Source organism: Chondrus crispus, genomic scaffold (genome assembly GCF_000350225.1).
Source record: "Chondrus crispus Stackhouse genomic scaffold, scaffold_42, whole genome shotgun sequence".
Taxonomy (NCBI): domain Eukaryota; phylum Rhodophyta; class Florideophyceae; order Gigartinales; family Gigartinaceae; genus Chondrus; species Chondrus crispus.
Genome location: NW_005179363.1, coordinates 194,984 through 208,379, shown reverse-complemented (window position 1 = coordinate 208,379; position 13,396 = coordinate 194,984). Strand labels below are relative to the sequence as shown.

The 13,396-nt window shown below is 53.8% G+C and overlaps 6 protein-coding genes; 5 read left to right on the top strand and 1 right to left on the bottom strand.

Annotated features, from left to right (window-relative positions):
• The first annotated feature begins 264 nt into the window (after positions 1-264).
• On the top strand, positions 265-1,473 carry CHC_T00006481001 (hypothetical protein). Its single transcript, XM_005719075.1, has one exon. The coding sequence runs from the start codon at positions 265-267 to the stop codon at positions 1,471-1,473; it is 1,209 nt and encodes a 402-aa protein (XP_005719132.1).
• A 6-nt stretch (positions 1,474-1,479) lies between these two features.
• CHC_T00006480001 (hypothetical protein) lies at positions 1,480-1,653 on the top strand. The gene has a single exon (XM_005719074.1). It carries the CDS (start codon positions 1,480-1,482, stop codon positions 1,651-1,653), a length of 174 nt encoding a protein of 57 aa, XP_005719131.1.
• Positions 1,654-5,346: 3,693 nt separating this feature from the next.
• On the top strand, positions 5,347-6,072 carry CHC_T00008777001 (Putative Vesicle transport v-SNARE). The gene has a single exon (XM_005719073.1). The coding sequence runs from the start codon at positions 5,347-5,349 to the stop codon at positions 6,070-6,072; it is 726 nt and encodes a 241-aa protein (XP_005719130.1).
• Positions 6,073-7,300: 1,228 nt separating this feature from the next.
• On the top strand, positions 7,301-8,764 carry CHC_T00009298001 (ARPC5). The gene is made up of 4 exons (XM_005719072.1): positions 7,301-7,366; positions 7,478-8,029; positions 8,126-8,340; positions 8,422-8,764. Exons 1-4 carry the CDS (start codon positions 7,301-7,303, stop codon positions 8,762-8,764), a joined length of 1,176 nt encoding a protein of 391 aa, XP_005719129.1.
• Positions 8,765-9,169: 405 nt separating this feature from the next.
• Positions 9,170-9,964, bottom strand: CHC_T00010176001 (Arl8). XM_005719071.1 is given in 3 exon segments: positions 9,170-9,221; positions 9,222-9,863; positions 9,864-9,964. The coding sequence occupies 1 exon segment, from the start codon at positions 9,861-9,863 to the stop codon at positions 9,222-9,224; it is 642 nt and encodes a 213-aa protein (XP_005719128.1). The 5' UTR covers positions 9,864-9,964; the 3' UTR covers positions 9,170-9,221.
• A 463-nt stretch (positions 9,965-10,427) lies between these two features.
• CHC_T00006479001 (hypothetical protein) lies at positions 10,428-12,407 on the top strand. XM_005719070.1 is given in 2 exon segments: positions 10,428-11,666; positions 11,667-12,407. 1 exon segment carries the CDS (start codon positions 10,428-10,430, stop codon positions 11,664-11,666), a length of 1,239 nt encoding a protein of 412 aa, XP_005719127.1. The 3' UTR covers positions 11,667-12,407.
• Positions 12,408-13,396: the final 989 nt, after the last annotated feature.

The following is a 13,396-nucleotide window of genomic DNA, read 5'->3' as shown; positions in this document are numbered from 1 at the left end:
GACCACGGCGCGGCGCACTGGCCGCAGGTGTTGGAGGTGGGGGGGAGGATGGAGGAGGTGGAGTGGCTCATCGGGGGCGCCGGGGGGGTGCCGCGAGCGAGCGGGGCGAAGGCATTTGTTAGGGATCGGTGTGCAACAGGGGATGGGGGCTTGCGGAGAGGGGATGCTTGCGGGATTGCGTTCTCGGCACTCGGGCATCCATGCGACCTGTCACAATGCGATCCGGAGTGAGGGCTGGACCTCAGAAAGGTCTCTGAAAGTGGCATGATAGTAGAGCTCATGCGAAGGATGCTGCAATACCATTGGCCAATGGCGGCGCTCATTTCTTTTTCACGCACGACCATTGGCCAACAGTGTGACCAACGGTCTTGCGTAACATGGACTGGATGCCCAAAAGGCTGTGGGGTCCTTGCTGCATCTTCACAATTGTTCTTTGTTCTCTATCATCTCTCTCCTACGCCCGCAGTGTGTGGGTCACCTCTCTTAAACTGGCAAGTCGCAGGTGCCCCCCCCGCCCCCCAGAACATCCAGCCCCTCATCCCATCCCCTTCTTCAACGCTCCATCCCCCATCCCTTCGACCCAGCCTCACTCCTCCCCCACACGCCGCTATGGAAGCCGTCGGCCTGGTTGCTCGTCTAGAGAACCTTAACGCGCACGACTTCATCCAGATGTTGTCTGATCATCTCGTCGATCGTGTTTACCCGTGCGAGGGTCCCATGACCCTTTTGCGACGCATCTGCATCACCTGGTTGTTTCTTTACCTCGGCTCTCTTGTCGTCTACTTCCTCTTCGCAACGCTAGACTATCTCATTTACCACAAGCTTCTCGCACGCCAAATCCTCCCCGACGGCTACGACAAGACCGTCGAGATCCGCCGCGAGATCTACATGAGCGTCACATCCCTGGCAATCATGGCCGGCCTAAGCGTTCCGGGAGAGATCCTCGTCCATCTGGGCTACAGCAAAGTCTACACCGACCCTGCGGAGCACGGATACGTCTACCTGTGCATGTCCCCTATTTTATTCATCGCCTTCAGCGACTGTCTCATCTACTTTCTGCACCGGGGCCTTCACCACCCCCGCCTGTACAAACATATCCACAAGCCGCATCACTCGTTCATAAACACAACGCCATTCGCCGCTTTCGCTTTCCATCCGCTGGATGGCTACACTCAGGGCATGCCGTACCAAATTTTCGTTTTCTTGTTCCCTTTCCACTCCGCAGCCCACCTCATTTCCTTAATTTTCGTCTCCATGTGGACCATTAATATCCATGACAGGGCTACATTCGGTATTCCTGGAGTTAATGGCGCCGCACATCACACAATACATCACACTACCTTCAAGTCAAATTACGGACAGTACTTCACCCTGTGGGATAAGATCTGTGGAACTTTCAAAGACCCCAGATTATGGAAAAAGGCAGGCGCTCCAGTTATGTCTGAGAAGGAAGTCTACGGGAAGGACGCTTGATTTGATATGCACTTGCGCCCTTGTCAAGTATTTATCAACCATCGACATACAACCGCTACCCCCGCCGCTTGTGCTTCCATTGTTTTGCGCTTAGTGCGCCGCAAATACGTCTGCACCGCAGGTTTGCGTCTACTCCGTCAGTACGATACACACGTCAGTCATATATATATATATGTATAATACATAACTACACGTAGTCAACAGAGTTCACACGGCCAACACTACAGTCTTAAACGCAACACTGGCTTTCGTTGAACGCATCAACTCTCGACGACGTGGGCACTCCCTTGATTGATAAGCGCAACCTCTCGAGGTTGCTCGACTGTTGGCACAATGCAAAGAGGGATCACGGCAGAACTTTGTAGGGGTTGCAAATCCCGTTCGGATCGATTGTATTCTTGATAGACCGCATGACGTCGATCGCAACATCACTCTTGGAATATCCAATAGCCGATCTCTTCATTTGACCAAGTCCGTGCTCTGCACTTACGCTACCTCGGCTGCTCTCCACAAATTCGTACACCCACGGTTCCAATACATCTTGTACAGCTTCCTTATCAGCCGCCTTCTCAATTGACACATTCAGGTGCAGGTTTCCATCTCCAATATGGCCAAAGCCGAATGCCGTGACTCCAGCAATGTCTTTCACTCTCTCACGCGCAGTCTCTACCGCCTTGTAAAAGGCATCTAAGGGGAGACTGATGTCATATTTGAGCGTCCCTCCTGGTCCAGCCTTCAATGCTGCTTCTGGCAGGCTTTCCCGCAGTTCCCACATGACTGCTGTCTGCGTCTCGGATTCGGCAATGGAGCCGTTGCTTACGATATCGTCCTCAAACGCCTTCTCCAAGAAGCTTTCTAGCTTTGTACGATTATGCTCGGCGTCGCTTCCAGCACACTCAATTAGCACGTACCCAGCACCGCTTTCTCTTTCTTCGTCTTCAGCATCCGAACCGATCGGGTCTGACACGTGGGAAAGATGCTTCAAAGCGAGATCAATGCTTTGACGGTCCATGAATTCGTACGCGGAAAGAATCTCTCCAAGTCCGTCCTTCGCTGCGCGCAGAAGGCGAACAACCTTCTCAAAGTCATCAACCTGTAAGATAGCAGTGTCAATACTGCTGCTTTTGATGGGGCAGGCCATTGCTATTCTCGTGATAACTCCCAGCGTTCCCTCTCCACCTATCATTAGCTGTTTCAGATCGTACCCGGTGTTATCCTTCCGTGAGGTCGTCAAGGCATCCAGAATTCTTCCGTCTGGGAGCACAGCTTCAACTCCAAGGACACTCCCCCGAAGCGACCCGTAGCGAATGAACCGCGATCCACCCGCATTTGTGGCAACGTTTCCTCCGATCTGACAACTTCCCTTAGCGCCAAGATCGAGTGGTACTCGGTACCCAGCTTCGTTGACGTAGTTATCTAAAGTTTCAAGCACCACACCGGCCTGTGTGACAACAGTACCCGACGATGCATCAAAAGATTCGATTTCGTTCATTCCAGATAGGCATAGAATCACTTCATCGAACACGGGCACGCTTCCGCCGACAAGTCCGGTATTTCCTCCCTGAGGAACGACAGCTATCTGCTGGTCGTTGCAGTATGCCATTATTGCACTTACTTGCTTTGATGTCTTCGGCTTCAGCGCAATCTTAGACTGCCCTTCAAACCGCCGCATCCAGTCGACATTAAGTGCCACGAGATCCTCATCGTTTGTCAGGACACCGTTTTCTCCTACAATGTTTCTGAAATGATTCACGTCTAGTTCAGATATTGATTTGAAACGAGAATTACGAGCTGTTGCAGGTATTGCCAAGGACCGCTTGAACAAGCTATGAGCGATTGCATATGACGGCCTCTGTCGCAACGGTGTACACGTCCTAACGAGCATGACGACTGCTTTCGATGTAAAAAGTATCACTGGAATGTGAGTGCACAACAGACAACGGAGAAAGACCCAAGCTGCAAAATAAAAACCATGACTTGAAAAAACTGCTGTTGCAAGTAGCTTGCTCAACGAAGTATGACTTCAGCAGTCAAAATGTTGACTTCGCTCTCCGCAGCAGATTTTGGTTCAATCTTTGCAGGATAGATCAGGTTGAAAATAATGACTGCATTGTTTCTCGAACAAACTGTTTTCGGCAAATTTTAGTTTTTACGGGAACTCGCCCGTGGTCTATCAAGTCAGGATTGCTCGTGCTGCTCTGTATACCGATTAAACGGAATAGATGCAAACAAATCCACTATTGCATACCACCGCCTTCACCAGCAACCGGCGGGCCTGCACAGTGTGCCGTTGACGCGAAATAACCTATATCTATTCTCTTCATTAGTACGCCTCCGAGGTCGAAAAACATATTTTAGCCAAGGGATCGCAAGCAACAGTTTTGGGAAGATTACTTGCGGCACTACACCCTCCACATGTATGTTCTGGGCTTCATGCCACACGTCTTAAAATTATCAAGTAAGCAATGTAAAGGATATATACAGTACTGAGTGCCTTACCGCATTCGAAGCTGTTCTTTTACTCAGAAGGCGGGAATGTATCTTTCATTAAACTAACTGCATTCGGAGACATCTGGAACGCCTCTAGGTCTTACTAATTCTTACTTCTCCCTTACTTTCCCATGTTTCCCAAATTTCATATGATACTTCACATATCTAATTCGTCAAACATAGAAAGTTCTCTCCACTTTGTTTCGGCTATACCAAAGAGAACTGAGAACTTCTTATTTTCTAGCAGCCAGGATGATTCCTTCGACGTTGGATTAGTTATATTTCTGAACCTTTGATGTAAATAGTTTGAAAGTAGTACAAATAGATTGCAGTCCATGTATCGTGAATGCTCTTGGTGAGTTCGCCTCAGCACGAGCAAATGTATTCATTGAAAAGAAACAAATACCTCCACTATCGAAACGAGAAAGAAAATATGGTTTTGTAAATTCCTACCCATGTGCCACCAATTGGCCCTTGATAAAAAGTACAGGGCTACGCCATAAAAAATTTGCGACGGAGAGGCATGTGAGGCATTAGTTTCTGAAGTCCTCTCGTTGCCCTTGTCCAATTCAGTACACAGAATTAGAAGGATATTCTCACTGTCCACGTCATCTACAACCAATTTTGAAGAGATTTTCACATGCCACGGTGTGTAGGGAAGAGGGATCGATCTGATTTCATCTTCGTTGTACTTGATAATTGGTCTCGAGACGTGAGAGCTTTCTCCTTGTCCACGTATTCTGTATCCATTTCTGTATCGAGGTTATGGATGACTCTCTCTATCGCATCTCCAAACGCTGAGAAGTCACCTCTCAGCTCATGCGAAGCAACCAGGAAGGATGGGACTGCGAGCGATTCGTAGGACATATGCTTTCATCAGACTACAAATGACTGAGAGATTAAGGCTTTGCAGCTGAATTGTATAGCTATCAATTCTACAACTGCAAGAATTTTTTTGTAGCGTTTTGTTTTCCGGCGTAAATACGCTTCATTTGTCTTAAAAGATACGTGAATGGAAGTTTCATACGGGGCAAGTATCAATAGTAGCTCTTAGTCTAGAATTTCGAGCTGACCCAGTGAAGCTACCCGTTAGTAGAGACTCTGTATGTACACTCTATGTGGAACACGTGTAGTCAAGAGTGACGATATGGTGTCAGGCCCAAAATAAGGTGGCCAAATTTTATGCACATCATTCGTCTTTAATCGTAGTTCCTTGTTCTAGCATCCATGAACGGTCGCCTGCGCCTTTCCACATGACCGTGTGAATTCGTACGGCTTTCTTTCTTGTTACATTAGCCATCTCCACCATCTGCACATTTCGGTCTTACTTGCCTCACTCAACGAACGATTTGGGTGGCGCCGGTATCCCGAAGACCAGGCGAGATGTCGTTTGCGAAGCCAGAAGCGACAATAATCGACCTGGGTCCAGCCTCGTCTGTTTTCTCCGATTATCACAAAGAGTTTACCTCCCTGCTTGCCTCATCCGCGGAGTCAATCTCTACAGCAAAGTCGGTATCGGAGTCTTCACCGGCGGACTCGAATTCCGCTCTCAATGAAGCAGACCGCGACATCGGAGAGGCTTCCGATTTGCTCAAGTCGATGGAGCTGGAAGCACAAGCTGCGCCATCAGATTCTCGGATCTCGCTGCGTTCGCATGTGGCCAAGGCCCGTGACGAAGTCTCGCGGATGAGGCAAGAGCTACGCGCGGCCCGTATCGCCCTCGCACAGCGTAAGGAAGAGCTAAATCGCGACGAACTTTTGGGTGGGTACAGTCACAGCGATGCGGAAGATAGGTCGCGCATGACAGACACAACGGAGAGATTAGAGAAAGGGTCGGAAATTATCACCGGGAGCAGACGGAATATCGCGGAGACAGAGGCAATCGGGGCCAGCATCTTGGAAGACTTGCAAAATCAGAGAAATACTATTATGAGGGCGAGACAGAATTTAGGGGGTGTTGACGGTGGTCTTGAACAAAGCGGCTCCATCATTTCGACGATGCAGAGGCGCGCGATTATGAACAAGATTATTGTCTACATTATCTTGGCGATTATAGCCGTCGCTTGCGTGGCCATTGTGTTTGTCAGGGTTTTCCATGCAAAGGGTTGAGACGGAAGTGTGATGGACAGCCGTTAACTATTTTTATTTAACTAGGCGGGGAAGCAAGATGCCTGCGCCTCCCTGCCGTTGGGGCGGGCACAAGGTTTTCAAAGGTGCGTCATACAACGAGTTGTGCCTAGGAAACATTTCGAGTCGAAAGGTAGCGAGGGTTGTTGGTAAAATATTCCCTTTGCCCGCAGCACTATAATACATCTGTTGGAGACTTCAGCTCAGCAATTCGGCAAACAGCCAACCGACGCAGATTGCCTTGCTTTCTAGGATATTAGTACTTTCGCTGCATAGGTAAGGCTTGTGACCGAGATGAGCATAGTGGTTGCTATGGAGATTACTGTATTGAGGATTAGCTAGCGCTGTTGTACTCAGTAGCAGAATATGTCACGTTCCTGTTACTGCAAGGAACTCCGTGAATCGCACTCTCGTGGAATGCCGTTCTTTGACTTTTTATCACTGCAAAGCACAGATCAAGAAGCCTTTTCGGACTTCGAAATGAGCTGCTTCACGCTGCATTTTTGTTTTATTCGCGCCCTTCAGATCTATGAGGGCAGTTGAGAGGCCAACCAGCAGGCTATGCATGGGGGCAGGCTCGCGCGAGAACGTTCCGTCAGACTTTCTACGATAGTTTGACAGAAAGGAGCTAAACAGAGTAGAAAAAGGCTTCACGTCGTCCAGGACTCGTGCATGGATGGTTGATTGAAGAAGATGGCCTCCCCGTGAAACTTCGGAAATCCTTTTTCTTTCCCGTTTGCCGTCTCTCTTTCTCTCCCTTAATTTGCACACCCGTTCACAAAGCTAATTTCCCTTTCTTTTCTTTCGTCTTCGCGTGTTTCCTGACTGCTGGAGGGCTTGCGATGGATAGAGGAGTCGTAGACGGGCTTGAGCATCAACACATGAGCATGTCGGGGCAACTGCCTAAACATGGCGGGAATCGTCAAGCCATGCATGATCGCGACAAATTTCGTAATTATTTTCAGCCTTGTTATTTTTTGTCTGGTTGTATTTGTCTAGACTCGTATGGTTTACTAAATGCCACCTGCTCCCCGGCCACCACAAAGGTTCTCTGAAGCGCCCAAGAACGTGCCTCTGCTTCATCCTTCATCACGCAACAATAACGCGATAGCGCCAAATCGGCCCGGAGAAGCAGGTTCGAACCAGGAGGTGTTGAGTGCTCGGGTTGCGGAGAAGCGGGAGAGGGAGGAACGGGCACAATTTGACGAAGATGTATCAAGTAGAGGGGACGGTTCCGAGCATAATCGTCGATGCAGGGTCGCATACGATGAAAGCCGTATGTTTTTCAACGACTCGTTTCTTACGCTATGCCGTGAACAATTACGGAAGGCAAGTATTCTAACTGTAGCAACTATCGATTTTTCTTTTGTCGTCGCGATTGTGTCAGGGCATTGCCGGCGAGGATCTGCCGCGAGTATTAATACCAGCTGTTCTGGCCGGGGAATTGGAAGAAGACGACAGGGAAGCAAAAACGGAAACGCGAAAATACAAAAATATATCCGCTGGACATTATGCGTTGTCGAAGCGCCGGGATAATGTTGAAATTGCCTCGCCGTTCGGCGAGGCTGGCCTGGTAGATAACTGGGATTTGTTCGAGCAGCTTCTTTCGCACACCTTCAAAAGGAGTCTGCGCATTGAAACTCGAGAAAATGCCATGCTCTTCTCCGATCCGATCCACAACGGTCGCAAGGCAAGGGAGCGCATCGCTGAGCTAATGTTTGAAAAGTTTGAGGTACCTGCCGTGTATCTTGCGCGCTCGGCAGTGCTATCAGCGTATGCGAATGGACGCACGACGGGGATCGTGCTTGATGTTGGGCACTCCGGCACAAGCGCCGTCCCAGTCGAGGACGGGGCGATGCTGAAGGGCAAATTTATTCGGACAGCGGTTGCGGGACGCACTTTGAACGAAAGGCTGCAGGAGGAGCTGATCAGGAAAAGCGTCAAATTGAGTCCCCTATGGTCGTATAAGAGAACGATTAAAGCGACTGAGGGAATGGATGAAGATTCCACTACCAGACTATCTCACGTTGAGGAGCTATCTTTTCCGAAGACGACAAAGTCGTTCGAGTTATACTCTAAAGCAACTCTCCTGGAAGAAGTCAAGGCGGCTGTCTGTGTCGTTCACGAAAACCCTACAACGCAATTGACTTCGCTGCCGATGGTGAACGAGTCGTACGAGCTACCAGACGGGAACACTGTGGAAATGGGGGCGGAGCGGTTCGCAATGGCAGAAGAGACAATTTTCAGTTCGTTGCCACATATCTTAACCGAGACGAACCTGGACACGCGGGTGTCGTACGTGAACCAATTCCTGAACGCCAAGCAAAACAGCGGTGGGGGGGATCACCCGCAAGCATCGCAAGGTCTCCACGGGCTAGTGATTGACGCGATTCGGCTGTGCGACTCGGGGGTGCATCGGGACATGTACGCAGGCGTGTGCCTGACGGGAGGGACTTCGGACATGGGCGGGCTATTTGAACGGTTAAGCTTTGGGTTGCTGGAGATGTACCACAAAGTTCGGGTGCTGGCGGCAACCGGGAGTCATGAACGCAAGTACTGTGCGTGGACGGGGGGGAGTATCCTTGCGACGTTCCCAGAGTTTCAGAAGATGTGGTTCTCGAGGAGCGAGTATGACGAAAACGGGTCGTCGTTCGTGCACAGAAAATGTCAGTGAGACAGGGAGGGGCAGCGGTTATGTATACCCTTCCAAGAGTAGATCCATGTACAGTCTACCTACAAAACGCAAAAGCGAGCTGATGCCGAGGCGTTTCATCTTGTAAATTGAAATTGAAAACGGCGGACGACGCAAGGACACTTTGTCTCTCGCAAGCGTGTTGAGATGGGACGGCAGGGGCTGGGGGCGGAGAAGGGGGGCGGCAACGGGAATAAGGTTTATAATTAAAAGCGTGCGGGAGTTAGAAGTTTGGCGCACGACAAACTCGAGAGTTGGCAAGCGAAAAGCTCCAACTGTGCGACGGCGGGCCTGTGCGCAAGACAGCACGAGCCTTCGTTGTACGCCAAGGCCTGCCAGAGAGGGGTCTGTGCAACGACGTTGGACGGGGGGGGGGGGAGGGGGGGAAGGGGGGTTTTCCAGAAAAGAAAGGCGTTGGTGCGCGGCGCGGCGGAAGGCACTACGACGACGGCTTGGGAGGGATGGTGGACGTCGACGGAGGGTCGGGCGCGGAGACGACGGCGGCGGCGGTCGAGGACGAGGCCTTCTTGGAGCCGTGGTCAATGAGCCATTGCAAGGTGACGTCAATATTGGTGCTATTCTTGGCCGAGATGGAGTAGACCGAGACCTCATGGTTGTGGATATCCTTGAGTCCGAAGACGTCGACCATCTCGTCGACGTCCTTGATTGCGCCGGGCAAGTCGCTCTTATTGGCGAGGACGAGGACGGGGATACCGTCGAGGGCCCTGCGCGAGAGGATGTCCTGGAGCTCGACGCGTGCGGTCTCGAAGCGGTCCTCGTCAGCGGCGTCGATGACGAAGACGACGGCGGAGACGCCGCGGCAGTAGCGCTCCCACATGGTGCGGAAGCGGGCCTGGCCGCCCAGGTCCCACATCTTGAGGGTGACGCCGCCCTTCTGCACGCGGCGCATGTTGAAGCCGACGGTCGGGATGCGGTCGTCCGTGAAGTCGCCCGTGGAGATAAGGTTGACCAGCGTCGTCTTGCCCGCGTTCTGCAGCCCCAGGATCGTGAGCTCCATCTCCTGCTGGAAGAAGAGCGTCTGCAGCCACTCCAGGATGCTCTGCCACAGCGCGGAAAACATAGCTGCGGCGTGGACGGGTCGAGGAGGCGGGGAGGGTGGCGGTGGGACAACGAAGGCGTGAGGTGCAACGGCGATGCTGGAGCAGATGCTGGAGCAGATGCTGGAGCAGTGGTAGTGGATTGCGTCGCGGCTTCCACAGGAGCATAACCCTCCTGGTTCTCTGAGGGCCACTTGGAGCAACACGTGGGCAACAACGACAGTCTGTCCTGTATATAGTACACGTGGACAGAGAAGAGACAGTCTGTCCTATATATTACACGTGGACTCGAAAGGAACACGTGGACAGAGAAGAGACAGTCTGTCCTATATATTACACGTGGACTCGAAAGGGACAGTCTGTCCGGATGTGTACACGTGGAGCAGGTGTGCACGGCGCTTGTAATTGACTGCGCTCCGGCGTCCACGCTCACAACGCAACTTAAACACACTCAACTTGGCTGCTCCCCCCCCACACCCAATGTGCCCGGCTCCCTCAACCTAAACAAGCTTCCAGTCTTCCCTCCTTCAATTCACTTCACTTCACTTCACCTTCCCCCTCTGCATTTCCCCTTCTTCGATTCCGCAATGCCGCCGTCCGACCCACCCCCGGATGGCCCATCCGAGACCACGCCGGTGGCCTCTCTCTTCGCCTTTCTCTCTCGCGAGGTCCTTTCAGCCGTCATCGCGCTTGCCGGCGTGTACCTCAGCGCCAAGGTAATTAAGCGCGTCATGGACCCGAACTCTGACGAGCGGGAGCGCCTGCGCCAGCACCGCGAGCAAGTGCTGGAGCGCCTCTACCGCACGGGCGTGCCACGCGACGCGTTGCGCTGCCTGGGCCCGTCGGAGGAGACCCTGCTGCACGACTTGGTCTTCCCAGAGGACATCAACTCCGACTTTGACGCCGTCGGCGGCCTGCAGGGCACGAAGGAGACGCTCAAGGAGCTCATCGTGTACCCGTTGCTGTACCCGGAGGTGTACGCGGCCGGCCGGGGCGGCGCCGCCTCCAGCCTGCTCACGCCGCCCAAGGGCATCCTCCTGTTCGGCCCGCCCGGCACGGGGAAGACCATGCTGGCAAAGGCCCTGGCGAAGGAGAGCGGCGCCAACTTTCTGGCACTGTCCCCGAGCTCGCTGCTGTCCAAGTGGCTCGGCGATACCGAGCAGCTGGCGAGGGCGGTGTTTTCGCTGGCCAGACGCGTCCAGCCCACCATTATATTTATTGACGAGATTGACGGCCTGTTTCGCGAGCGCACCTCGCAGGAGCACGAGGCGCACAAGAACCTGAAGGCCGAGTTCATGCAGCTGTGGGACGGGCTGACGACGGATGATAGGTTTAACCAGGTGGTGGTGCTGGGCGCGACGAACCGCCCGTATGACGTCGACCCGGCCATCCTGAGGCGCATGCCACGGCCGTTCGAGGTCAGCCTGCCGGCCGTCGAAGAGCGGGTCGAGATCCTGCGAAAGGTGCTGCACGACGTCGACGTGGAGCGCCCTTTCGACCTGCAGACGGTGGCCAACGTCACGGCGGGGTACTCCGGCTCGGATTTGAAGGAGTTGTGTCGCGCAGCTATGATGCACCCCGTGAGGGAGTCGTTGCGCGCAACCGCGAAGAGCGTAGGGACGGGCATGGTGCGGCGCAAGGCACCCCCGCTAAGGCCGCTCACGCTCGACGATGTGCTGCTGGCTAGGCGCGAGGTGACGAGGACGCAGGAGCAGAGCGCAGATTATCAGGAAAGGGTGGCGCGGGAGAGCAGCGGGGATGCGAGCGCTGCCAGTATGGATATGACAGTCAAGTTTTTGCAAATGCTCGCGACGAAAACGTCGTAGGTGGGGAAGGGGGAGGTAGCGTGACGGTTCGAGTTCGAGTATGTACAGTGTGGGAAGACGTTGATGGTGTTGTGTCGGGTGAAACGGGTGTGGGAGGCACACGAGAAAGTGCATGCCGCAGGGAGCGGTAGTTGCTGGTGGTCGTCGGTGTTGGCTCAGTCTTCTGAACGATGATAGCTAGACGGGCTGTGAAGAGATATTAGCTGGGCGTGTGAAGAATGATATGCACGACGACTTGTATTACGGCGGCGGGAGGAAGGTATGCGAGCAAGGTTTGCAGTGGCGAGGGTGGGTTACGTAGTTTTAAAGTGAGGCACCCAAACTTGATGCACGGCAGGTGTGATGTTGCACAATGTGCATGATGAGGTGGCTCGTGAGATATGTTGCTGTTACGGTGCGAGTTACCCCAAGTGGTGGTGTAATCCCAAAAGAGGGCTCCAGTACGTTTTATGAGACAGACTGCAGGGAGATGGGACTTTCTATCTGATGGCAAGCATGAGATGACAGAGTATTTTAGCGAAGGAGGCGAAATACGAGGATGGAGAAAAGAAGAAATGAGTATCGAAGAGCGTGGGCGTGGTGTGGTCAGGGCGATACGGGACATAACAAGGGAAAAGAGAGTTAGGACTCGGGGTTGCGGGCTTCGTTTTTCAAGCGAAGGCCGACCTTGAGGGCCTCTGTAAAGTTTTCGTCATAAGCCGGGCCGGTATTGCCGTCTACAACAGCCTTGGTGTTCTTGAGGATATGGCGTCCATAATCTGAGGTGGGGTTCCAGAAGGTGGGCCTCGCGGAGCCATCATCGATCTTTTTCGGGTACTCCCTGTCAATAATATCGGCGACGGCCTCTCCACAATCGGCGACGTCCTGTCCGCTCATGTTGCGGTCCCTCACAACGTTGACGAAATGGTTGGTCATCTTGACGTGCAAGCTCGACACGTGCGGGCCAACCTTGTCACTGGGCTTCCACTCCTCGACGAAGCGCTTGGAGAAGGGAGTAATGGTCGGGCCGGGGTTAATAATAATGACCTTGATATTATCGGCCTGTGCGGCGTAGCGGTACGAGTCCATGATGCCCTCGACGGCCTGCTTGCTGCCGGCGTAGGCGTCGGAGCAGGGCATGCCGCGGAGGGCGGAGGTGGAGGAGACGGTAGCGACGACGCCGCCGCCGCGCGCGCGCATGAAGGGGGCGAGGAGCTTGGACATGCGGACGGCGCCCCACACGTTGACGTCGAAGAGGGCCTTGGCCTCGTCGATGGCCCAGGTCTCCAACGTGCCGGGCAGGCCCCACCCGGCGTTGTTGATGAGGACGTCGCAGCCGGCGTACGTCTCGCGCAGGTAGTCGGCCAGCGCGGCCGCGCTGTGCGGGTCCGTGACGTCCAGCGGCTGCACGTCGCACGCGGACGCGCGCAGCTCCGGCGGCGCGCGCGACGGCGTGCGCAGCGTCGCTACCACGGTGTACGCGCGGCGCGACAGCGACAGGCTGATGTGCAGCCCGATGCCCGTCGAGCTGCCCGTCACGACGACGACGGGGTTGGGCATGGCGGGGGTGCGTGGCGGCGGATTGGCGGGAGGGCGGAATTGGCGCCGGGGATTGGCGCGGGGGAGGGGGATTGGCGCGGGGAGATTGGGGGGGCGCGCGGGTGGCGGAGATGACGGAGATGATGCGCGGAACGGGTGTACGGGGCTCGCAGGGCGTGACGGGGCGTACAGCACGGGACAGTATTTGGAGG

Coding starts and splice junctions, on each gene's coding strand:
- CHC_T00009298001 (XM_005719072.1), top strand. CDS start 7,301: ATGTATCAAGTAGAGGGGACGGTTCCGAGCATAATCGTCGATGCAGGG. Junction 7,367..7,477: donor GGTCGCATACGATGAAAGCC/GTATGTTTTTCA, acceptor CGATTGTGTCAG/GGCATTGCCGGCGAGGATCT. Junction 8,341..8,421: donor GAAGAGACAATTTTCAGTTC/GTTGCCACATAT, acceptor CAAGCAAAACAG/CGGTGGGGGGGATCACCCGC.
- CHC_T00010176001 (XM_005719071.1), bottom strand. CDS start 9,863: ATGTTTTCCGCGCTGTGGCAGAGCATCCTGGAGTGGCTGCAGACGCTC.
- CHC_T00006480001 (XM_005719074.1), top strand. CDS start 1,480: ATGCACTTGCGCCCTTGTCAAGTATTTATCAACCATCGACATACAACC.
- CHC_T00006481001 (XM_005719075.1), top strand. CDS start 265: ATGATAGTAGAGCTCATGCGAAGGATGCTGCAATACCATTGGCCAATG.
- CHC_T00008777001 (XM_005719073.1), top strand. CDS start 5,347: ATGTCGTTTGCGAAGCCAGAAGCGACAATAATCGACCTGGGTCCAGCC.
- CHC_T00006479001 (XM_005719070.1), top strand. CDS start 10,428: ATGCCGCCGTCCGACCCACCCCCGGATGGCCCATCCGAGACCACGCCG.